Consider the following 25,662-nt stretch of genomic DNA (forward strand, 5'->3'; position numbering starts at 1 on the left):
CTACTGGTCAGGATTGTTTCTGACCAACATGTCTGGCTGTCCTTCCCTGCACATATCGTCTGTCTACCCTTCTCTGCACATGTCTGTGTGTCTGTCCATCTGGCTCCCGCCTGTCTGTATGTCATTCTCTACACACGCTGTCCTCACACGTCTGGCTGGCGCGCTGGCCTCCCAGCATCTCTCGGCCTCCTGGCCGCGCCGCCCCGCCTGCCGCTGCATGGGTGTCGGGCTGGCTGTGCGCAGAGGGGCGCGGCTGGTCCCTCCCCCTCCCCCGCGTCCCCCCGGCTCAGGAATGACCCGGGCGGCGGCCCAGCGCTGCTGAGGCCCTGGAGCCACGGCGCAGGGCGGCCGGAGCGGGCGGCCGTGGCGTGGGCGGCGGTGCGGGGCCGGCGGGCGGCGGGGCGGGGCTGCGGCAGGGCAGGGCCGGGGCCGGGAGGCCGCCGCCACCGCCGCCGCCTCCTCGGCCGGGTATCGCGGGCATCTGGTCGGCTCCGCCGGGCCCCGCCCCGCCCCGCCCCGCCCCTGCGCGCCGAGCAGGCCGAGGCGGAGCGGCGCGCCCCCCGCGACGCCCGAGCCCGAGCCCGAGCCCGAGCGCTAGCGGCATCCGAGCGGGATCCGGAGCGGGAGCGGGAGCGGAGCCAGAGGGGGAACCCGAGCTGGAGCCGAAGCTGGAGCCGGCAGTGCGGCGCACGGAGCGGAGCGAGGCAGCCAAGCCGAGTAAGGGGCGTGGGGCCGGGGGCGGCGCTGGGGAGGGGCGGCGAGGGGGTCCTGGCCCCCTCCCCCGCGCTCTGCGGCGGCCCCGGCGCACGCACACACCCGAGGGCGCTCAGCGCGGTCCGGCGCTGAACCGCAGCGCGCTCCGAACGGGATCCCCGCTCTCCCGCCGACCCCGGCTCCGGGACCCGCGCGGGCGGAGGCTGCCCCTGTGCACGCTCTCGGGCCGCGGGGAAGGAGAGGTCTCACGGATTCTTGCCCGACTCGAGTCCCAGACGAACATTTACCCCTTGTAGACAGTCTCCACGACCCCGCGCCCTCGGTTTCGGGGACACCTGAACAACCTACCCAAGAAGGGGAAACTAGGACGCACTTTCGGCCGGGGTGCAAGAGGGAAGGGGCTCCAGGCTTTGTGGAGTTTGAAATTAGAACCCACCCCCGACCTTCGGGCCGGGAAGTTTGACCCTCCGACGGGCAGGTCACCAGGGCCATGCCCCCGCTTCAGTGCCTGCGGCGCTGGCCTGTCTCAGCACCAGCTGTGGGAGAGGGGGCGTCCCCACCGCACCTTCTCCAGCTCTGGGACAGACTTTTCCTGGCGCGGTAAGTGGGACTCAAGGCTGAGTCCGAGGCGGCTGCTCTGGCTGGCTGCGCAGCGCCAAGCGGTGTAGCCGCCTCTCCCCAAGCGCCCTCGGAAGTGGGTAGTGCCCACCCCATCCCTGCTGACTAGCACGGCCCTTCCTCTCTCCTCATCCGGCCGGCCGGCCGGGCGGTCCTGAGGCTGCGGCGCGTAGGACCCAGGGCTGCCCTCAGGATCCCACGCCCGGTGCCAGCGGGGGCTGGCTAGCCTCTGGCTGGGAAAGAGAGGAAACAAGTGACAGGTGTGAGAGGCGGGGGCTCCATGAGCTTTGTCCTTGGTCCTGATTCACACAGTCCCATGGGCGCTTGCCTTGAGCATGTCCCTCCTAACTCTCCTCAAACATCCTGACTGGGCTACTGGAACAAGTGACTTCACCTCCCTGTGCCTCAGTTTCCTCCGCTGACAGGTAGGCAGGATTCTGTTGTGAGCACAATGTTTAAAGGCTTTGGAACCAGAGGGTGGGCTGGCTGACTTCCTAGCTGTGTGACCTTAGGCAAGATACTTAACTTCTCTGAGCCTCAGTTTCCCTGTCTGAAACGTGGCGAAGGTGGGTTGGGAGGATTAAATGAGATGATGCTTGTGGGGGGAGGTGCTAACACCATGCTTGGGGCACAGCCAGTGCTCAATTCAGGTTGACTACAGGTGTCATTTTATGAAGTTCAGCACCAGTAGATGCTGAGGCAGAGTGAATTCCCTTGAGGTGGTGGGGACACGACCCCCTACCCCCATCCAAAGAGGCCCTTGAAGCCCCCAAACCTGTTGAGATCTAACTGGGGTGCAAAACCCTCTCCTCTGGGCCTGTCCTTGCTCAGACATCCCTCCTCCCTGGGCTCTCTGCTTCCCAGTGGCTCTCCTCTCCCTCCCACCCTACCTTCCATCTCCATCCAGGTTGGGAAAGACTGTATCAGACCAGCTGTTTTTTTTTTTTTTCTGCCCTTGGCTGATGTCTGCTGCCCCAGTGGAGGGCTCCCCATGCATCGCTTACACTCTGCAAGGGAATCACATCTCCCTCCACTCCAGGGTTTGGGGGCCTGGGGAGGATTGCTTTCCCTGAGGAGCAGTCAGACAGTCAGGTGGCTTGGACAGTCCAGTGGTGACAGTTCAGACAGGCTGCAGAAAGCAGCAGTGGGAGCAGCCACCAGGGCAAGGAGACAGTGGGAAGTCTGAGGGGTCCCAACCCTGATCCTGAGCTGACTGCGATGTGTTCGTCCAGGCAACTGAGTCATGAGGCCCCCGAAATGATGACCCCTGAGGAGGAAATTGAGCCCATGGCGGACTGAGAGGTTAGAACTTCAGAGCAGGAAGGTCCCCAGGAAGAGATCTGCCTGGTCTGTGCAGCTGAGGCTTCAGACCCAGAGCCAAGCGAGCCATTGAGGCCCAGAGCCTGGAGGAGGATGCTAGAGTCCTTGAGGTAGCATGGAGGGTGCAGGTGACCAGGAGCATTGTTGGGAAGAAAACAAATGTCCAGTTTGTGGATACCTGTGTTAGACCTGCTCACCTGTGCCCCAGCTGCCCAGAACAGGGGGGAACGGGAGGAGTGGGTCTGACCCCCCGTTGCCTGGTGGGGACCTGGTGACACAGGCAGAATGGGCTGCCTCTCGGTGCTTTCTCCTCTTCTTCCTCTGTAGCCTCCCCCCACTTCACCACCAACTCACCCACTAGGGTGTCATAGCCATGCATCTTCCGTAATCTTCACCTCTTCTTCCCAAAGGAGTTAATCAGAAACTAATTAGGTTTCTGTCTCTTGGTTCACAGTATTTGGAACACAGCCAATAGGGAACGTGATGGAGGTATGGGCACCTCCTTCAGTCTTGGGGAATAATCAGACGCACTTAGAGCCCTGTTACCTGAAGCCTTTGCTCTGGAAGTGCTCAGAGCACAGGCGGGAAGGTGGCAAGTCTGCTCTTGGCCTCCTAAAGGGAGAAACTGAAGCCAGGAGGGCTTCTGAAGCCCCTGGGCACAAAGTAGAGTTGTGACTGAGAGCACGGCTTCTTGAGCTGGACTCCCTGGGTTTATGGCATGGGAGTTTGGGCAGGAGATTTATCTTGCAGAGCCTCAATTTCCTCTTAAAAACAGGAACAAATATTCCACACCTCCAGGTACAGTTATGAGGACTGAAGAAATAATATATAGGAAACACATGGCAGTGTCAAATGGCCCCCTCGCAGTGGCCTTGCTGCGCCTGCATTATGCACTGGCCTTGAACACATGCTGTTTCCCAAGCATAAACATTTTCTCTTTGGATTCTGACAAGGGCCCTCTGATTTAGGTACTATAATTGTCCCTGTTTTATAGATGAGAACACTGAGGCTTAGAAAGGTTAGGAACTATCTAATTTGGCTAGGTATAGAAAACTTAAAACATCACTATGACTCATCATAATTTTATGAGTTTGTAGAATTGATAATTAGCACACTGTATCTTAGATGATATGTAATTAGTTGTTGAAATGCTTCCTCCATGGAGACCTTCAATCACTGTATGTCTGTGTGTTAATTGTATGCAAGCTAGAGATTTTTAGAGACACCTTCATTTTTTTTCTATTCAAACAGTATCAAACTGATTTAAAAGAGCAGCCCCCATTTATTCCCTATCCCTCTTCTCTCCATTTTTCTCCATAGCACTTATCACCCCCAACATTTATATATCTTATTCATTTGTTTATCGTCTGTCCCCGTCAATATAATGTAAACTCCCCAAAGGCAGGGACTTTTAACCATTTTGCTCACTCTGATACCCCCAGAGACTAGAACAGGCTCCAGCACTTAGTATGCTTTGCAACTTATATAGTATTTTACAAACATCAGGCCTTTTATTATTTTTTTTTACCAAGTGTATAGCTTGCCTGAAAATAAAACATTAAGGTTCATGGTGTAAACTTTTCCCTCAAAAATTTAACAAATAGGACTTGCTCAAGCACCAGGGAAAATGTGATGAAGGTTAAAAAGTGGAGATTATTTTCCCAACATGTTAATAAAGCACCTTATCAGTAAGTTCAGAGACTAGGTAATTTTTTTTAAATCTTTGCAGTAACAAGTGACATGTTCAAAGGCAATTAAATTAGCTTTTAAAACTTCCAGCAAGTTAATGATCACTGACTTATTCACTTAATTATTCTTTATTTTATTAGCACAAAAAGTTTTTTTCAAATCCTCATTTTAATGATTTTTCAGATTATAAAAATAATACATGTTCATTGTAGAAAATTTGGAAAATCATTAAAATATGAAAGAACATAAAAAGCCTCCTAAATCCCAGCACTGCCCAGACAGTACATGACTGTGAATATTTTAGTTTATTTCCTTCCTAATCTTCTTCTATGTATGAATATGTTCCCCTTTTTTCCTTACAAAATAAGGATCATGTTGTACACAGAGTTCCATAACCAGCTTATCTAGGTTTTCTTTCCCCTCTTAACATTATACTGGAAATCTTTGTTATTAAAAGCATTTCTTTAAAAGCATGATTTCATGGCTATGTAATATTCCATTATAAGTGCATGTCAAAATTTGTTCAGCCTATCCTCTCTTATTGGACATTGAGGTTGTGTCCCATGTTTCACTGCTGTAATAATGCTTTTCTGTGCCCTCTTTGGTGTTTTCTGGGCCCTGGAATCAGGCTTCTCTACAACCTTGGTCAGGACCTATTTGCTGGTTTGCAAACGGACTGGTTTATGCAGTTAGACAGTAAATCAAGTCTTAGAGATCGGGCTTTGGTGATAGTGGGGATCCAGTAGGAGGCTGCTCTACGTAAATTAAGGCAACCTGGAGACCCAGTAACCTCCAGCCACTTCCAGACCATCCCAGTATAGCACACACGTAGCCAGATATTGTGTGGGGACAGAAGGCCCCCATGCTACAGAGGCTGCCACACACCTAGATCCCTTTTCTAATGTGAGGACCAGGTTAGATCTGCCACTGTTCTCTCACATCTTTCTCCTCCACTCCTAAGTTCATTCGTGTCTTCATTCAGTCACGTGACGGACATTTACAGGCATACCTCTTTTTATTGCACTTTATAGATACTGTGTTTTTTACACAGTGAAGGTTTGGCGCAACCCTGCTTCAAGCAAGTCTATCGGTGCCATTTTCCCAACTGCATTTGCTCACTTCATGTCTCCTGCATCACATTTTGTAATATTTCTGCAATTCTTGCAATATTTGAAACTTTTTCATTGTTATAGTTGCCGTGGTGATCTGTGATCAGTGATTTTTTTGATGTTACTATGGCAAAAAGATTACCACTCAGAAAGGCTCCGATGATGGTTAACGGTTTTCAGCAATAAAGTATTTTTTCATTAAGGTGTGTATATTGTTTTTTAGACAAACTGCTACTGCATACTTACTTAGCCTACAGTATGATGTAAACAACTTTTATATGCACTAGGATACCCCAGAATTCGTGGGTGACTCACTTTATTGCTGCGGTCTGGAGCCTCACCGACCACCAAACCGCAATATCTTGAAGGTATGCCTGTAATGACGTTCAACCGCACTTGCCAAGGAATGTTCTCGGGCATTGGGGAAATCAGCTGGTTCCCAGTCTTACATAAACACCCGCCCCCACCCCCATTTCTGAGGCTCGTTTCTGGATCCCCAACTGTAAAATGGGGGCTTGAGATCCAGCAGGCTGACAGCACGTGACCGCGGCAGAGCAGGCGCTGCGCAGACGTGGCGGGTCGGGCGGGCCAGCCACCGCGCGGCCTTGCCGCGGCCGCCGTGGACCCCGGCGAGGCTTCACCCTCCCGGCCGCCGGCCTGTACTGCGCATGCGCTGGCCACCCCCAACACGCTGCCACCTGGCTGCCTCCGCCACGGGTACGGAGCCGGTCCCCATAACCACACTCGTGTCGCAACGTATTCCAGGAGCAGGGACACGAAGCGAAGTGGGAGTGTCGTGGACTTGCCGCCCACCATTCAGCCACTTCAGAACCTGGAGTACCGCAGCCCGCCGGCCCGCCCGCCCGCCCTCCAGTTTCCAGCCAGACAACCCAGTCGGAGATGAGTCACAGGCAGAAACGCGCCTCGCCTCAGTTGCTGGGTTCCCAGTGAGGCCGGCGCGGGGAGACGTGACCTGGGTTTCAAACCTCTGTGGGGTGTCCCTGGCAGTAACCGAGGGGCAGTGAGGGGGTGGGGGTGACAGCGCCCCTCCCTGCACAGCTCTTCCTCTGTCTCTTCTCTGTGACCTGAGTTGGGTTGTGTCATAGAGCCTATGAGTTTTCTCATCTGCAAAATGAAAACGATGTTACCCACTTCAAGGGACCTGTTGCGGTGATGTCAGGGACATTACGTGGCACGTGTTTGGTGAATGTGAGCCTGAATGCCTGAGTGCCCAGAACATCTCGGTATATGGAAAGGTCTACCAGATCCAGGCCAAACCTGCCCTGTCCCTTACCAGCCTCCTGGCCACCTGGGATCTTACACATTGTCCACCAAACACCCAAACTGACCGTGGAAAACCATACATTATGCAAGGGTTCTTGGCGCCCCCTGCCCAGGGAGGCCCATTGCGTACCTCCCTTCACCCTGCAAAACCTCAGCCTTCATCTCAGAGTCACAAGGCCCAGTGGGAGGAAAGAGGGGGCACAGGGAGCCTCCAGGAAAAGCAGGACCTTTGAGACAACTGCTTGAAGTGTAGGGGGGTGGTCAGCATCACCCAGACAGCCCTGTAGGAAGTGTACATTCAGCATGTGTTTGTTCAGCCCCTACACTCTGCCCGTTCACTGGAGAGATGAGCAGAGCCCTGTAACCGTGGCGGTTGGTGCAGAAGCCAGGACAGTTTCCTGAGGGCACAGGGAGCTATGGAAGGGTTTTCATCAAGGGAGTGATATGATCCATTTTGCCTTTAAGAAAGACCTCTCTGAAAGCAGCACAAGAGATGACCTGTTAGCCCACTTGTGTCCCCTCCAGACTCACAGGCAGCCACAGTGCACATGGGCATACCCGCAGAAACAAACACACGTGCACAAGCATATTTTTAGAAAGCGTAGATCCCGGGCCCTGAGATTCTTTGTGAACTTTCTGGTGTGAAATCACAGTTCCCCAAGCAGCCTGCCACACCAGTCCTACCTTTACCTCCTGCATCAGAATTCTTAGGTTGGTTTCCATGGGGACTGGGAGTGGGTGTCAGGCCAGCCTGGGGTTCACACCAGGAAAGGCTGAGCTGGAAGAAGCCACCTGAAGAGAGGTCCTCAGGTCAGCAGCAGTGATGGTCCCTCCCTCCCACCCCCTCGGACAGCAGAATGGGCATTTTGCAGTCACTCACCTCGTGCCAGGGCTTTCTGTACGTAACCCTCATCCTCACAGCAGGTCAAGGGTTTTTACTCTGCTTTCCCCAAGAAGACACTGTAACTCAGGGCGGTGACATGCTTTGCCCAAAGTCACACTGCCAAGAAGTGGCAGAGGTGATATTAGCACTCAGGAGTTGGACTTCTGAGCTCAGGCTCTCCAAAGATAGGTATTTGATTTGTTTGCTAAATAGAAAAATCAATTTAGTTTAGCTTGGCCAATTGGCGCTGTCAAACCATGGGACCCATTTGGATGAAAACCATATAACATAAGGGATCCCTGGAGGAGACAAGGGCGGGAATTGCTGGAACTGCCTCTCACGGAAAAGTTCTGTCCACAGTGATGTCATTCCCTCCCATCCAAGAGCAGGGAAGCTGACTGCCTCCTGGGACCTGGAGGGGCCAGGCTCTTTTCCTGTTGCTTATAGCTGCCAGTTCCCCTGCAAGCATCTGCTGGGTTCTGCATCCATCCAAAGGTGCAGTTTGGTGTCTGCAGGTCAAGTGACCACACTCCCTAGGAAATAAGAACCGCTGACTCTACCATGCCCACAGCCTCCTGTCACCTGGGGACACACCAGGAGAGACTGAACCAGATCTTCAGCAGCATGGGAGGATGGGTTACTTTTGGAAAATGTTTTCTCCATTGCAAATGGGTGTTAGAGTGACCTGGCACTCCTTTGCTGCACAGACATCCAGGTGTCACACCTGGAAGTTCATAGAGGAGTGTGGGAGGAATTGGAGAAGAGACATTTTCATTCTCTGGGTCTTTATTTCTGAATCAGTAATTTAATATATTAGGTGCCTTCTAGGGGAGTGTGCTGGCTGACAGTGTGGGCTTTGCAGTCAAACACACCCAGGTTCTAGTCCCAGCCTGTAATTAGAAGCTCTGTGACTTTGGACAGCTATATAACCTGAGCCTCAGCTGCCTTGTTTCTAAAATGAGAATGAAAGGAGCATCTCCCCCTTAAAATTGTTGGAATAATAATAATAATATGGTTTGAGTTAGGCATCTATGAACACCCTTCCAGAGCCAGCTGTGAGACCTTGAACTAGCCCCTCTCCCCCTCCAGGTCTCAGTTTCCCCTTGTGTGAAATGAGGATATTGAGCTGATCTTTAAGGGTCCGTCCAGCCCTGACAGTTACAAGATGCTCAAGGGTCCATCCAGAAAAGATATTCCCCTCTTCCACCCACCAATGAGACCCCCGCACACATTTATCCCACCCCTGCCCCAGGACCCCCATACCCTACAGCCCAGAGCCCTCCAGGCTCCCACCCAGACTGGGCACATACTCTCAAAGTCACTATCCTCTCCCCAGAGGTTGACAGCCAAGCGGACAGATGTGAGTGCCCAGCCTACCGGGTCAGTGGGTGCCACGTGGGTGCCCCCATCACCTGCCTGTTTGTGTCTCTGCAGGTGAGCGGAGGGTCCTTCCCTGCGAGGAGTCGGAGCTGTGCACGTGGGCAGGCTGGCTCCGCTGTTCTGCTCCAAGGATTACATGTCCTTCAAACGCCCCTGCCCCTGTAAGTCTCCTCCCCACATCCTCCCATGGCTCGGGGCCAGGCAAAGACAGAGTTAAGATTGCAGAGAAAATCTCTAGGATGTTTGGCCAAAGAGCTCTAGGGGTCTGATCAGGGGCTGCTGTGAAATGATGGATGGAGGGAGGGCAACACAGAAGACCCCTAGCATCTTCAAGAGACATGTCATCTTGCCAGTCTCTCTGTATCAGCACTGCCCAAAGTGTATGTAGATCAGAGTTCTTCCAAGGGATATTAATGGGGTTACTTTTTAAAAAAATTTGTGGCCAAACGAGTATGGGAAATGCTGGGTGAGACAAGTCAAGTGGATTTTGCTCCTGCAGGACTTTTCAGAGCCTTTAATGTGGTGCTGTGTGTTGTGAGGCTCCCACAGGAAAGAGAAAGCCCAGTGACCTTCTCAAACTTAGCTGACCACAAGGAATGTCTCATGGGAGAGGTGCTCCACAGAACACACTCCTTGGCGTTCACTGTCCTAGGAAACCCTTCCTGGAGCATCCCCGCCATGCAACCCCTCATTTACTAATTTGTTTCATCTAATGAAGCTGTTCGATGGTTTTGCCCCTAACATTCTTCTCATGGCTCCTGATGCCCATGAGTCCAGATGACGGACTCAATCAGGTGTACCTGGGACTCAAGAATGCAGCCCCCATGGCTTACTCCTCTAGTCATCACCAGCCCTGCCTTCACTGACTCATGCTGCCACCTTACCCCAGAGTCCCCTTCACCTCTCCCCCTGGTGGCCGCCTGCTTCCTCCCATGATGTCCCAAGTCCCCCACAAAACCACCATGCCTTGCTGCAATTTGGGAAGACACGCATAACCTCCCATCCCTTCTCCTTGGTGAGTTGGGAGTGTGCATCTGTGTGAAATCAGGACCCCACCCTAGCCCCCCTTTATCTAGTCATCTCCCTGCCCACACTCATTCTGGCTACTGCCTCACCCCAACTCACCAGTGTCTGCTGAGATTTGTACCACTGGTTACATATCCCACATCTTGGAGTTGGGGGCCTCTCTTCCAAATAGTCAAAATCCTGATTGTCAAATCTTTGAACATCAGGGGGCTGCTGTGAGGTAGGAGAGCTGGCATGTCCCGGTCCGGGAGCACTCATCAGCAGGCATGCCCAGGGAGCAGGGTGGCAGTGGGGCTCACTGTGCAGGGAGCAGTACTCGGGGGTGGGGAGACCCAGGCTGGCTACTGGTTACCGTGGGTACCGAGGAGGGCATAGGTCAGGAGCTGTAAGATTTCTGATAGTTTCTGCTCAGTAAATTATTGTTACTGTTGTCACCGTGGCTGCTGCTGTGGGATAATCGGGGTGTCAGAGCCCAAGCCCCAGGCAGGTGAGAAGGCAGCCATTAGAGCGGGTCGGAGCCCAGGGACACTGTCCCACGAAGGGCTGGTGGCTGTGTCCTCACCCCCAGGAGCAGCTGGCAGTGGAGAAGGCTGGGGCTGCTGAGTGCAAAGGGCTTTCCAGAACCTTCTGGGTCAAGCTAGGCCCTTTGGAGTCCTGCTTGTCTGCATGAATAGAGGCCATCACCCCAGGACTGGGCTCTGGGCATCCGCCTCCTGAGGACTTCAGGGTGTGGTTGTCTGTATTCTGGGCTGTTCAGAAGCAGTTCCTGCACATTTCTGAATTCCCTCTCCTCCCACAAGCCTGGCGACTGGCATGCAGTAGGCACTCCATAAATGTTTGTTGAGGGAATAAATGCAGAGTCAGGCACTGTAGACCAGGCGCTAGAGGCAGTGGGGCCAGAGAGGGGAGAAGCTCCTAATGCTGCCACCAGATTTTCCCCACAGCTTTGGCCAGCTTGTCCTCACTGCTAAAGCAAAGGGGTCATCTGAGGCCAGTGGGTCCCAAGAACTCAAGACTGCCCTGAGGTAGGCTTTCTGGAGGGTGGGGGAGCCCAGGTGAGCAGAACCCGGGCCCCCCACCACCCAGCTTCAGCCAGAGCAGCTCTGCTTCCATCTACAGGCTGGGGTCTATTCCAATTTCCTTTGGAGAAGGGGTCCCAGGCAGTGGCAGGCCAGGTCCCATAGGGTTGCCCAGGCCCTCCCCTCCTCCATCATTTCTCTCCTTTTCTGCCGGATTCTTCTCCTCATGTTGTCCAGTCAGACTCCTTCCCTTTTCTCTGAACTTGTTTAAGAAGTGCTCATAGTCCCCTCTTTCAGCACCCCTAGTCTGCTTCAGTCTGGCTCCTACACCCCCGCCATCGATGTCTGTGTCACCAGGTCCATCTCAGAGTTTCCAGTTCTCACCGCCTCTGACCCTGGTGGTCACATCAACTTTCTTTGTGACGCCTCCGTCTGGCTCCTGACTCAGAGCCCTTGGGTTCTCCTCCAGCCCCTCTGGCCATCTGGGCTCTGACCATCCATTCATGGGCTCCTTTGGCCATGGGGGAAGCTGGATTCTTCCCACCCCTGCTCTGGGATGCTGGGGCCCCCAGAGCTCCAGGCCCTCCCCTGGCCTTCTCGCAGGAATGCTCCAGGCCTTCTCCTCCTCACCCTGTTTTCGGCCGCAGCCTCTAGGCCAGCAGCTTCCACACACACTCTCTCCCACCCCGGTTTCTACCTGGGCTTCCGAGTCCTTCCTCTGCCTTCTGCTGCCCATCTCCCCTGGGCGGCCCCCACCTCTACTACTCAAATACAGCCTGTGCCAAACTGAACTCCTCGTCTTCCCCTCCACGCCAGCTTTGCTTGATTTTGCCATCTTAATTTAGAGCACCTCCATCAACTCAGTCCTCAGGCCAGAAATCTGTGAGTGACCCTCAGTTCACCTCCAACATGGCCATCACCGCCAACTGCCCAAGAAGACCCTGGGGTTTCCAAATTGGGTCAACAGATCTCCATCCTGACTTCCCCCAATCCGGGCTCCTTCTCAGACCCAACCTGAAAATCGCTGCCTTGGTAGATGTTCATGGAACAAACAGACAAGTGAGCAAATCAAGGTGAAGCAGATGCCTTGTGGGTGGCCTCCTGGGCTCGTAGACCGGAGGCCCTCACGCAGGTTCTGAAAGGGACACAGACGTCTGGATCCACCTGACCTGGGAGCACTGCGGACTAACCTGGATATCCCAGGAGGGCCCTGCCACGGACACAAGCCCTCTTTTCTTAGCACCTCCTTTCCTGCTCAGTGAATTTAGATACCTAACAGGGAATTGCTTTAACTTTCTTTGCTCACAAAATTATTTTTCTCAGTGCATGTAAAGATGCCAAAACCCATTAAAACCTGGAAAATAGGATAGGAGCCACAGCTTGTTCCTGTTTGGGATTCCACACCCCTACCCTCTGCCCACTGAGAAGAGCACAGAGGAAAAAAGCCCCCCAAAGGGAAAAACAAGCTCCAAAATTTCCCAAGCAAGAGCCAGATCTAGGAGTCAGAGTTCAAGAGTTCAGGGGAGGCTAACCCTGAGGGTTTTGGCCACGAGGGAGGGAAGGAAATTGGGTCTCCTGCCTGCAAGTGCCAGGCCTGTGAGCCATTTTCAGCCCTAAGCACTGAATGAGGAGGAGGAGGACCAGCCTGGCTCCCCAGAGAGGCTGGAGGTGTGGGAGCCTTCTCCAGCTGGCCCCAGCTGGCCAGGGCGGCCCAGGATCCCCTGGACCCAGAACGGATCTACTCCAAGAACAGATGCTTCACAACCTCTTCTTTGCCCCCAGCACATGGCAGCTCCACAGAACTCCCTGTGAGGCAAAGGTGGCCTCTGGGGACAGACCTGGGGAAAGAGGGGCTCTGGGGCCCCAGGACAGAGACTGCAGCCAAGCAGGAAGGAGGGTGGAAGATAGAAGCCACTGATCCACAGGGAAGTCAGGTGGGGCTTGTCTCTGCTAAGCTTACAGGCTGCCCACAGGCTGGAAGGAATCACAGCCTGGAAAAGCCTCTGGGTGGGCCTGGGTCTCCCTCAGAGCCAGTGTGATATGGTAGACAGTGCTTGGGTTCAGGTACAACCTGGCACTGACACTTATCAGCTGTGTGATCTGGAGCAAGCTCCTTAACATCTAGAACCCTCTACCTGCTCATTTATAAAATGGAAAATAGTCAAAAGAGACTTTTGGTTTGATGCCCAGATTTGATGTGCCATAAGGACAATACAGCTTGGTGCCAGGCACTGAGAAGATACTCAAGAAACTTGAAAGTCTTGTCCTTTTGTCCATGCTCTCTGTATAGAGCTTAATATTACCCAAGTCTCTGGTGATAGAGTGGGGAAAATGGAGGGGAGAAGACTTTGGAGATGAATTTGGGGTTTGGACTTAATACTACTGTTTTCTGCTCATTGTAACTGTTACCTGTGCAGAGACTTCACTGTCAACAGAAGGAAGGACTTGAGAGCTAGGAGGGCAAATGATGGGACACACCTCACCATTTACCACTTCTGTGCCCAGAGCAGACTTTGCTAATCAAGTGCAGTTCTCCTTCCTACTGAGTCTGGATGCGAGCTCAGACTCCCTCTAAATGCATGCATGCACTCCCCAGTGATCAGTGGCCTGTGAAATGAAACCCTTGTCCATTCCCTCCTGAGGACTGATGTCGGAGTGGGCCAGGGAATAGAAGGAGTGACCTTGGCTAGTCATTTCTCTCTGAGCCTCAGTTTCCTCATTTGTCAAATGGAGGTTGATAAGATTGTCCACCTCAGAGGGTTGCTGTGAGGATCAAATGAGATATCACAGGTAGAGAGCTTACAAGGCCTATGCTCTTTCTTTACATGGCCTCCTTGCTTCCTTGAAGCCACTCTGCACAGGAGGGGTCAGGGTGCCCCTTCCATGCTCGAGGAATCTGACGCTCAAAGACGTGAAGAAACTAGTCTAGGTGACACCACTGGAAAATGGTGGGGCCAGGGAATCACCCTAGGTGAGCCTTTCAAAGGCTCAACTTTAGTTCAGCTACAGCTGGACAAAAGGACAAGGAAGGGGTCAAGTCTGCTCCTTCACCCCAAAACTTTGAATGGAAAGTCCACCCCCAACTCAGAGTTCTCTTGTCTAGCAGAGTCTGCCTGTAGTGAGTCCTCAGCAGCTGGTAGCTAAGCTCAGTTTTAAATGCACAATCATTTTATATAGGAGTCCCTGGCAAGTGGGAATCACCCTCAGCTTGAGCACTTAATGGAGTAATAAAAACAGTAGCAGTACCCCCAACTTTCGCAGAGCACTCCCAGGTGGCAGCTTTTGCATTTCCCCGTCCCCTGGGCTCCCTGGCTGATCTCATCCACCTTATGGCACTGAGCATCTTCCATACACTGACAGTCCCCAAATTTACATCTCCAGCTCCAGACTCTCCCTGAACTCCAGACTCATATATCCAACTGTCCACCCCGTATCTCCACTTAGATGTCCACCCAGTGTCTACAGAGCATCTCCAATGGAACATGTCAAAACTTCGAATCTTGACTCATAGTCCCTCACCCAACTTGCTCATCCTCCTCCCCGTCTCAGTAAGTGGTATCTCAGTCCTTCCATGTTCTCAATGTCCAAACTTGGTCAGTTTTTACTGTTCTTCTCATCAACCCCCTAGCCAATTAATCTGAAAATCCTAACAGTTTCACTTTCAAATCTGACCCCATCCACCTCCACTGCTAACTCCTTGAACTAAGGACTCCATTGTCATCACCTGAACCACTGTCCTAGCCTCCTAATTGGCCTCCTTGCCTCCCTCTTGTCTCCCTCCAGCCTATTCTGCCATAGTCAGGGAGCGTGGGAAAGGGAAAGCTCTAGAGACCGAGCCTTTGGTTGGTGGAGGGCAAAATGGTTTCTGTGTCTAGAAATCATGCCAAGGAAAGCGTGGTCCTTGGAGTTGTCACCCACAATGTCCCAAAGCCAAGTACACTGGGGAGGCTTTACCTGCAAACAGGAATATGGGAGGACATTGTCATTTCTCTGCCAAGGGTTACCCTAGATTAGCTACCCTGAAACCCAGCTCAGCCTGGAACCGTACCCAGGGCGATTAGGAAAAGCTAGTTGTCCTCTGTGACCTCACCATGGAAGTGGTGCATGCTTCCCAGACAGGAGAGAGAGGCCCCAAGAGAAGTCACATGAGACCCAGGGGCCACTGGAGGAGGAGAAAGGATTCAAAAGCAGTGCTTCCGTTTCCAAGCCCAGGGCACGGGGCATGCTAGACCCCCTGGGAGCTTTATATATTTCACCTCCCAGAGTTCCCTCTATTTGCTTCTCTCTGCATTTAAAGCATCATGTCCTCCATGAGTCCCCACACCATTAGCTTCTACGGGCTGCTTCCTCCTCCCACCTGACTCCACCTGGACCTATGTCTGTAGGTGACCTCCAGACTTTGCTTGAGAAAATCATTCCAGAGCTTTCCTCTGCCCATCCCCCAGGCCCTTCAGCCACTGGATACTTGTCTTCTCTAGGAATGGGCCTAAGAGTAGGGACTAGGGTGGATGTAGCCTAATGCACTAAAAGCAATGAGAGCTCAAAGACCCAGGTTCAAAAACCATTGGAGCACATGTATTTAAGTCACGCAAGCCTCTGGTTATTCAGTTATGAAATGGGACCATGAGACCCAGTTTCCAGGGTGACTGTGAGAGTTGGGTGAGCCCATAGATGCTCGGTAAGGGTTTGTTTTATCTTTCTCCTCTGGCTCTTGAATCCTACAGTGAAAGCTGCAGAACTCACTCAGTCTTCCCTGTAGGGTCCGCCCAAGACTGTTCCAAGGGGAAATCACGTCTTCTCCCTTCCCAGCCAGCCCCAGGTTGGTGTTGAGAGGCAGTGGGCACACTTGACTGCCCTTCATCTGACAGGCTCTCATCAGATGCCAGCCTTTCACCAGACCCCATCATGGGCATATGATGGGACAACTCAAGGAAATGGGTTCACCCTACCATGTAGATTGGATGTAAGAGATCATCTGTTGACCCTATGGGGCTTACCCTGGGACTCCACCACAACTGCCTCATGCCAGAGATGCACAAACTGAGATGCAGATTGAGGACTGGACCAGGTTGCCCACAATGTTTGTGGCTGAAACTTTGATACTCCCAGCCTGACTACATACAGTGTTGTTTCTGCATGGATCCTGCAGCCCTGTTCTCAGTGAAGATGCAGAGAAATAACAGCCCTCTTTTGAAAGTAAAACTGTCACCCAAGTGATATCTTCTTCTTCTTTTTTTTTTCTTAACAATGACGACATGTGTTATTTCCACATAGGGAGGGAAGTCCTGGGATGGAGCAGCTTTAGGGTTCTCGGGGTGGATGTCACTGAGGACCCAGGTTCTTTCCATCTTCCTGCTCCAACATTTTCTGCGTTGCACGATGGCGCCGTCAAGCCAGGCAGTGACACGACTTTTCCCAGAAGTCCCCTAGCACACTACCCTGTCTTATTGTCCAGAATTTAGTCACATGTCCACCCCTAAACCAATTATAGTGAGGAAATGGTAATACCAAGACTAGTTTACCAAGCTAGTCTTTCAAAGGACAAAGGTTATTACAACCTGGTCCCCCCTCAGTCTAACATGGGGGCATTGGACAGTCAGACCAGCAAACTCTTCCCCTCCCACTTGCTCAGCCCTTCCCCTTTGGGCCCCAAGACTCCAGGAGGACCTCTAAACATCTGGAGTGAGAACTGAACTGAGGAATTCCTTTTCAGGGATTCTCTGGGGTTGGTTTTTTGTTTATTTAGTAGAAATACCAGCTCACAAGAGTGAATAGTTAAATATTCAGGAGTTTCATGACCTGTTGTTAAACCATTGGTACCTAGCTTGAAATCCACCATGATGGGAGTATTTACACCATGGAAATTGGCAAGTAACACCAGAAATCAGGGATTCTTCTTCTTTCTTCTTTCTTCTTCTTTCTTCTTTCTTCTTTCTTCTTTCTTCTTCTTCTTCTTCTTCTCCTTCTCCTTCTCCTTCTCCTTCTCCTTCGTTTTTTGGGGGAAATCTGGTTTGTCCACCTACCACTATATATAACACATATACAAAAGGTACACTAATCATCAGCTTACAGTTCAATGATTCTTTGCAAACTGAACACACCCAGGTCAAGAAACTCCTCCATAGAACTCCTGCCATATACTTTTCCACTCACTACACCATGACCAGGTCAACCATTGTCTTGACTTCTGTCACCATAAATTAGTTTTGCCTGTTTTTGACCTTTATATGTGTGGAATCATTCAGTATGCTTTCTTTTGTGTCTGGCTCCTTTGCTCAACAATGTATTCTAAGAGTCAACCATAGTATTGCATACAATTGTAGATAATTTATTCTCATCACTATATAGTAATCCATTGTGTGAATTTACCACAGATAACTTATCTATTCCACTTTAATGGACATTTTGAGTCAGCTTCAGTTTGGGGCTATGAAATAATAGTGAACATTCTAGTATATATACCACATCTTCTGTATCCAGTCACCTGTTGATGGACACTTGGATTTCTTCCGTATCTTGGCTATTATAAATAGTGCTGCTATGAACACTGGGGTGCAGAATTCTTTTCAAATTAGTGTTTTCTTTTTTTTCTGGATATATTCCCAGGAGCGGAATTCTTATATCATTTGGTAGTTCTATTTTTACTTTTTTAAGGAACCGCTGTACTGTTTTCCATAGTGCCTGTACTAATTTACATTCCCACCAATAGTGTACATGGGTTCCCTTTTCTCCACATCCTCTCCAACATTTGTTATTTGTCATTTTTTTTGATGACAGCCATTCTGACAGGTGTGAGGTGATACCTCATTGTGGTTTTGATTTGCATTTCTCTGATAATTAGCAATATTAAGAATCTTCATGTGCCTGTTAGCCATCTGTATGTCTTCTTCAGAAAAATGTCTATTCACATCTTCTGCCCATTTTTTATTGGATTTGTTTTTTTTAATACTGAGTTTGATGAGCTGTTTGTATATTTTGGATATTAATGCCTTTGTCAGTTGCATCATTTGAAAATATTTTCTCCTATTCTGTAGGTTGGTTTTTTTTTTTTCATTTTGTTGATGGTTTCTGCTGCTGTGCAAAAGCTTTTAAGTTTAATTAGGTCTCATTTGTTTATTTTTACTTTTATTTCTTTTGCTTTAGGAGACTGATCCAAGAAAATATTACTACGATTTATGTCCAAGAGTGTTCTGCCTATGTTCTTTTACAGGAGTTTTATGGTTTCATTCATGTCTTACATTTAGATCTTTAAACCTTTTTAAAGTTCTTTTTTTTTTAATACAGTGTGAGGAAATGTTCTAATCTCATTGTTTTACACATGACTGTCCAGTTTTCTAGCACCACTTGTTGAAGAAACTATCTTTTCTCCATTGTATAGTCTTGCCTCCTTAGTTGTAAATTAATTGACCATAGGTGTGTGAGTTTATTTCTGGGCTCTCTATTCTGTTCCATTGATCTATGTGTCTGTTTTTGTGCCAATACCATTCTGTTTTGATTACTGTAGCTTTGTAGTATAGTCTGAAGATTGGGAGGGTTGTACCTCAAGCTTTGTTCTTTTCTCTCAGGATTGCTCTGGCAATTCAAGGTCTTTTGTGGGTCTATATAAATTTTAGGATTATTTGTTGTAGTTCTGTGAAAAATACCCTGGGTATTTTGATACAGATGGCATTAAATCTGTAGATTGCTTTATGTGTAGTAATATGGTCATTTTTATAACATTGATTCTTTCAATCCAGGAGCATGGGATATCTTTCCATTCTTTGAGTCATCTTCAATTTTGAGAAACTGAATTTTGATTTAATTTAATTTTAATTAAAGTAGCTACATGTGGCTAGTGGCTACCATATTCGATAGCACTGTTCTAGTACATGGCTTTTGGTGAACATGTTAATGCACTTCTGTTGAAGAATGGATTCCACCCAGGGTATACATATGTTGGGCTTTAACAGCTACGGTTAAACGGTTTTCCAGAGTGGCTATACCAATCCACATTCCTACCATCAATATATGAGAGTTCTGGTTGCCCTGTATCCTCACCAACACTTGATATTGTCTGAATTTTTTTATTTTAGCCATTCTGTGTGGAGATATCACTTTGTGGTTTTCATTTGAATTTCTCTGATGATTAAATACAATGTATTTAGCACTTTAGATATTCCTCTTTTGTGAAGCGATTGTTTAAGCCTTTTGCCCACTTTTCTATTGGATCTTTTTATTATTGATTTCTAGGAGTTCTTTATATATTTTGGATATATTATTGCAAAAATCTCCCTCTTTGTAGATTGCTTTTTGACTATCATAATTGTGTCTTTGGATTAACAGATATTCTTAATTTTTACATACAAAGCATTTATTAATTTATATATATAATTATTTACTTTATGCATATTTAATTTCAAAATTTACAGAAAATAAAATGACGCAGAACACACAGTTAGAGGATACCCTCTTGTGCTCCTTAGGAACAGAGGATTCTATTGCTGCACTTCAAAGAATAAACTTACAAACGTAAAAGCTGAGATGGGCACCTTTGAAGTTGGATGGCAGCCTTGTTAAAGAGTTTTTGTCTATTATTGAAATTTTAGGTTTCAGGTTAAATGAAATTTAAAAGACTTCATGAAGTAATTTAAACTTTTTAAAAATCTCTTATTTTTTTCAAGATAATAAAGTGCTTCCAACACTAAAATATTGACAATGATCCCAACAGTTTGAGGACTACTGAAGTACATGTGGCTACTATACATGCACAGTGTGTCACCAGCACTCCCTAAACAGTAAGAATCATAGCACCATGGCAGGTGCCCCCCGTCATCCTTGTGAGGGAGAAGGATGATCAATCACCTGAGCAATAGACTAGCATGCTGGTGTATCTACCAAGCGTAAAATCCAGCTATCTAAAACAACATGCCTCTCAAATTCCCAGACAGTATGGAATTTATAACTCAACTTGTGTTCCTTAAATTCTTTGAAAATAGATACTATATTGAGGGCTAAATAAAAACACTGAACTAAATGGTGTAAGCACCACAGTGACTGAAGATCAGTGTCTGGCTTAACAAACGTTTACCTATCATTTTAAAATCAGTTTCTGCTCAATCCCAGCCCAGCCAGCATTTCTCCTGCAGTGGGATTTATTTTTACATGCACAAGAATGAAAGGCCCTGCTATACACCTTTGTCTTATGACAGAAGCCATGGGGACAGGAAGCCGATGAAACACACAAGAGGAGAAAGACGCACACAGCATTGTCCCTCTGTTCACCATTGGCTTTGATTTAGAGTAAACTGCAAAAAACACATTCTAAAAACTGCAAGAGGGTCTGTTTGTAAGTTGAATATGGTAACCAAGAACTATACTTCCACGGCAAAAAAAGCCTTGCAGGCTTAGACGTACTAAAGTGTCACTAACACTGAGACATAGGGAATCAGAGGTACCAAAGGCACTAGTAAGGTGAGTCATCATCCAAAGACAGCCCGGGTGGACAGCGCACATTTCCTGTCAGCTGCTGCTAAGACTCATGTGTTGCGAACGGAAAAGGAATCAATCCTGTGGGGCTTGTTACTTATCACTTACTTGAAGAAAGGCTGTGTGAGGCCTCCTTGTTGAACATGAGGCCTAGGTGTCCATTTTCATTTTCCTGTATCATCACAAGACGTATTATGCTCAGTTCACACTGTTTCACATTGACCGGCAGTAACCGATGGTGCAGCTACTCTCTTGGGAATCCTGCAAAGAACAAACCTTTTAGAGGCAAACAGCAAATTGTGCAAAAATGGAGGATTTCATAAGGATGTGAAGAAGGACCCTTCTGTGTCTCAGGATCTATTAGCTGGTTCCAGGCACCTGCACAGACTCCCTGAGAAGCATTCTCTGGAGTCCTGGGGCAGGTTGCAAATGATTTAGAAAGTCTTTCCAAACTTTTTCCAAACCTTCCCCTTGACCCTGTTCATATCTCAGTCCCTGTGCAGTTCCAATGCCCCTACCCACCTCAAAGCCCAAACTCCCACCAAAGAGTTTTATTTTAATATAGTCCAACTTAACAAGTTTTTCATGCTTAGTGCCTTTGTCTCCTGCTTAAGAAATCCAAGGTCATGAAGATATTCCACAGTCTTTTCCTCTTGAAGCTTTACTGTTTTGCCTTTCACATTTAGAACTATGTCTAGGGGGTGGTGTTTTTTTGGGGGGGGGTTGAGAGTTTAAGGTTTAATTACCATACACTGAGCACCTACTGTGTGCCAAGCATCCTGCTAGGTAGTGTGCTATGATTAGTTCAAAGAGACTGCTGTCTCACTTTGCAGATGAAGTAACAGGTGCTCAGAGGGCACCGCCTGCAAGGGACAGGGGCAGGATTTGAATCCAGGACTGTCTGTGTCTTTCTCAGCCAGATCCTGGGACAAGATGCATGTCAGCACTGGCAGTGGCGTGACCCTTCTCCCAGAGGACACTAGGACCACTCACCTTCTCAGGATACTGAATATTGGGGAATAAAAGCCCTTAGGACCGGGGCTGGTTTGGCTCAGCTCAAGGCTGCAAAGCAATCTTGGGGGCGGAGGTGTCCAGGGCTTGTCCCCAAATACTCCACAATGTTTATATAAATCCACATTCCATGAACCACGTGCTGAGAAACTTCCAAAGCTCCACTGTTCAGTGTGATGTTCTCAGTCAGCTGAGATCATGATAATTTATCATGGCCAAGAAGTATCTATTTTTGCCTATTCTATCAGTTTTTTTCATCCTACCTACTGAAGTGACATGTTATGTTAATAGATTTCCTGGTCTTCAACCATTCTTGCATTCCTGGAATAAGTCCTTTCTACTTATGATATATTATTTTTAATACACTGCCCATCGTGCTGTTTCCTGTATGCCCCTATAAATTCTGAGAGTTGAGGGGACCTCTGTGGAGCAGAGGACAAATTCTCATCACCCCTAATGTGCCCAGTATCAGAACCCACAGAAGCAAAAGGCCAAAGCAAAACTCAAGGAAGACAGTACTTGGGAAGGGGGCTCAGCCACTGTGGTCCAAGAACACACCTCTAGGCTGGTCCAGCTTATGGTGGGATAGCTGATGATAATTTGCAATATTTATGAGTTTAATACTTTATATATCAGTTATTCACGAACTTCCTGGAAAGTCTATGTTGTAGTAAATGGTCATTTTTCCAAGCTGTGATTTCGAGTCTCATAATGTGAGCTGGGATGCGGCAGGTAATCCCTAGCTGACGGGTGGGCTGGGCCAGCCCCCTGCCCCCACCTATATGTGCTCCTCAACACAGTTCCACTATTTCCTGCTCATCAGGCAGGCACAGTGACTGCCAGTGTTATAAAATCTGTCTTCTCTGTGGAAAAAAGCCTCAGAAGCAGCTCGAGGTGGTGACAGAAGAGGAGAGAAAATGAGGTTGGGGTCAGTGATGATTCTAACAAGAAAATGAGTTTGGTGTGGGTTCAGGTAGGAAGTCTAACTCTGCCATAGCTTGGTTCTGTAATGTCAGCCAGCTCACCGTTCCCTCTGCAATAGGGAAAAGTGGTTTGTGACACTGTTTCAGTGAGTTTTCCAGCCAACAAATAAATTGTTCACCAAACCAGAGTTAAAACCTTAGTGAAATGATGACAAGATGGTAAACTTATGGAGTCTGGAAACATAGAGGCACAAGTGAGTTAACTCTGGCGAGTTTATTTAAGTGGCAGACTAGCTTAATTGTGGAATAAATCACTTTCATCTTACATTTATAGAATCATGAAAGGCCTGTGGGTGGTCATTTATATTTTCCAGTTATATTTTAATGTGGTGGCTGAAAATCTACTTGGCAGCGAAGCAACTCCTGTTAACTCAGATACGTAAAACAGAGGAAAGCCGAGCTACTCTGCATGAAGTGAGAGCAGGGGGCTCCGTGATGCACCAAGACTTTCCCTCTTGGCAGTGGGGCACCTGTGCAGGACTTCTTGCTTTCTACAGTTTTTGAGGTTCATTTTAGTCTGATTCACATACATGTTCCTAGTGCCTAGCATTTGTCCAGGCATAGAACAAGCACTTAGTGAGTACTGGTGAGTGGATGGATGGATGGATAGATGGATGGATGATTGAATATATGGTTGGTTGGATGGATGGATGGATGGATAGATGATCAAGGGGATGCTGAGTAGATGCCTAGGCAGATAAATACATGGGAGGGTGGATGATTGGGTGGTTGAGTGAATTTATGGAGGATTGATTAACAGGTGGATAACTTCCTTTCCACTATAATCTGCACCCCCGCTTCATGCCACAAATGGTATAAAAGGTGTCAGGGCCTTGACATGACATTAGCTGACCTTTCGCAGAGATACATTCCCATTATAAGAAGAATCCTGAACACCAAGCAGCCTCTTCCTCATCCCCGTAATTCCAGTGTTCAGGTGACACAGCACAGCCTCACGCCAGGCGCACCTCCTTTCCTGAGCTCTGTTGGGACCTCACCCTTCTGTGCTCCTGCCCTTGCCCCTTCCTCCCTCCCCTGATCTTGTTCTGCTGGTTCATCCTTCAAGTCCCAGCCCCCTCAGGGTGGATGTCCCTGACCTGCCCCCAGCACTGACGTCTCTCCATCACAGTCTCCTGGTGACCAGAGGATGGAGATCAGCAAGTGGGCTGAGAGGTCGCCCCCCAAAAAAGAGGAGGAGTCCCAGAAGTGCCCATGCAAGTGGGCCTACCCTGCCATGTCCCCTCCCCAGCCCCTCTCCACATCCCTGCTGGGAGGCTGGGACTGGCCATTGGTGAGCAAGGGAAGATGGTACCTCAATCCTGTTTCCCAGATTCCCTCCAGTGACTTCACAGGGCCTCACCCTGGTGGCTTCAGCACTGGAGGAATAAGTGCTCTGCTGAGGCCAGGCTTGCCAGGGAACTGGACCCATTGCAAATGTCTTCAGAAATTTTTGTGACTGGAACCGTCAGTCAGATCTCAGTCTTGGGCCCCCATGGGCAAGACTGGAGGTCTAAAGATGTTGGCCCAGCACCTCCCGTGTCTCAGTGCCTTCCTTTGTTAGTGCTCTGAGGGCTTCAGGCTGCAGAGTGTTTTCCTGTACCCAGAAAGAGTGGCTGTGGAGCTGCCCACACGCTACACTCAGCAAGGACTCAGTAATGACCGTCTGCCTCAATCTTCCTGCCCTGCATGTTCCCCACATGTCCCAGACTGCAGCCAGTGCCGACCTCATCCCCGGACACAGGCCGGAACTGCCTTGCCTCCTCGCATTGTGCTCACCTGCCTCCCGCCTCCTCCACACCCCTCTCAGACCCATTCACCCACCCTGCAGGGAGAACAGTTCAAGAATAAGTGTCTCTTTAGATAGATAGCGAGCAGGTCCAGAGAGGACAGGGGACACGCCCAAGGTCACAGAGTGAGTGAGTGGTAGAACCAGGAACAGCACCCAGTTCTACCTCCACTGGATCTTGCTCTTGTCCCCTGCTATGTGCCACTATTTCATGATTCATCAGACACACCTGGGTTCAAATCCCAGCTCTGCCACAAAACCAGGAGCCCAACTTCAGCTCAGGGAGCTTCGGTGTCCTCATTTGTAAATGAGGATGACAAAAGCATCTGAAGCAAGGGCCAGACCCCAAACCTCAGCCGGAGGCATGGGGGGGGGGGCATCTGACTCACCTGTGGCTCCTGGTCCCAGCCCTGGGCCAGGAATCTGGAGGCACGAGAGATGGCTTCCGCCCGGTACGGCAGTGGCCCACGGACCCAGGCACCATCCCAGCCCTGAAGAGGGCCTTGGGACCCCATCTGCAGAGCAGGGATGGCAGCAGGGCTGTCTCTGGAGCCTGCTCAGAGGACGCCAACTTAGAGCACAGGAGGAACTCTCTGCAGCGGTATCTGCGTTTCAAGTGCTTTCACCTGAGCCCCGCTCAGGGCTTAGCTGCACCTAGTTCGGAAGCCCTGGGCCTCGGCTTCCTCCCCGCCGCACGCTTCGCGCTCAGGTGGACCCTCGCAGCAGCCTCCTTACTGGTCCCCGCCTCCGACCCTGCGCCCGTTCTGCCGCCAGAGGGCGCTCCTAAAACACTGACCACACCCCTCCATGTCTCCTCTTTGCTGTTGGGATAAAGGACAGCCTCTTAATTTGACCTCCTAGACCCCTCATGGTCTAGCTCCTGCCAGCCTCCTCAAAACTCAGCAATGTTCAGCTGTTGATATACCTTCACCCTGAATAATACATAGGTTATTGCCTACTTTGACTGCATACAAAGTGGCCCAGAAGAAGCAAAGCATCGTTTTAGGGAGAGGAAATTTTTACTTTAGCAAGATCCCCAAAACATGAGCTCCAGCACACAGTGCCCGGTAGCCACAGAGCATCTTAGCTAAGAGCATGGCACCTTGGCTGCCTACTCAGGTCCCTCTTTGTGGGCTGTGTGACATTGGGCGTGTTACTCAACCTCTCTGATTCTCTGAGGCTCATTTTCTCCACCTGTTAATTGAGGATCTCATCAGGGCCATCATTAAAATCAAATGAGATAATACAGTGCATGAAAATACTAACCATGCTGGTATATGGAGGGAGGGCCACATCTCTGGGAAGAGCTGGTATTTTGAGGTACAATTTCCTCCTGATCATGGGGACCTTGGTAGAATCTGCTTGGGAAGAAAGT

General features: G+C 49.6%; 1 protein-coding gene across 2 annotated transcripts in view; it reads left to right on the top strand.

Moving 5' to 3' along the window:
- Window positions 1–591: 591 nt before the first annotated feature.
- Window positions 592–25,662, top strand: part of BEAN1 (brain expressed associated with NEDD4 1) — a 34,093-nt gene continuing 9,022 nt past the window's right edge. For both annotated transcript variants that reach the window (XM_032486470.1, XM_032486471.1), the window contains exons 1-2: window positions 592–717; window positions 9,052–9,158. In XM_032486470.1, the coding sequence (XP_032342361.1) occupies window positions 9,134–9,158 (25 nt within the window). In that variant the 5' untranslated portion in view covers window positions 592–717; window positions 9,052–9,133. The remainder of the gene's footprint in view (window positions 718–9,051; window positions 9,159–25,662) is intronic.

This window comes from Camelus ferus, chromosome 9, assembly GCF_009834535.1.
Source record: "Camelus ferus isolate YT-003-E chromosome 9, BCGSAC_Cfer_1.0, whole genome shotgun sequence".
Taxonomy (NCBI): domain Eukaryota; kingdom Metazoa; phylum Chordata; class Mammalia; order Artiodactyla; family Camelidae; genus Camelus; species Camelus ferus.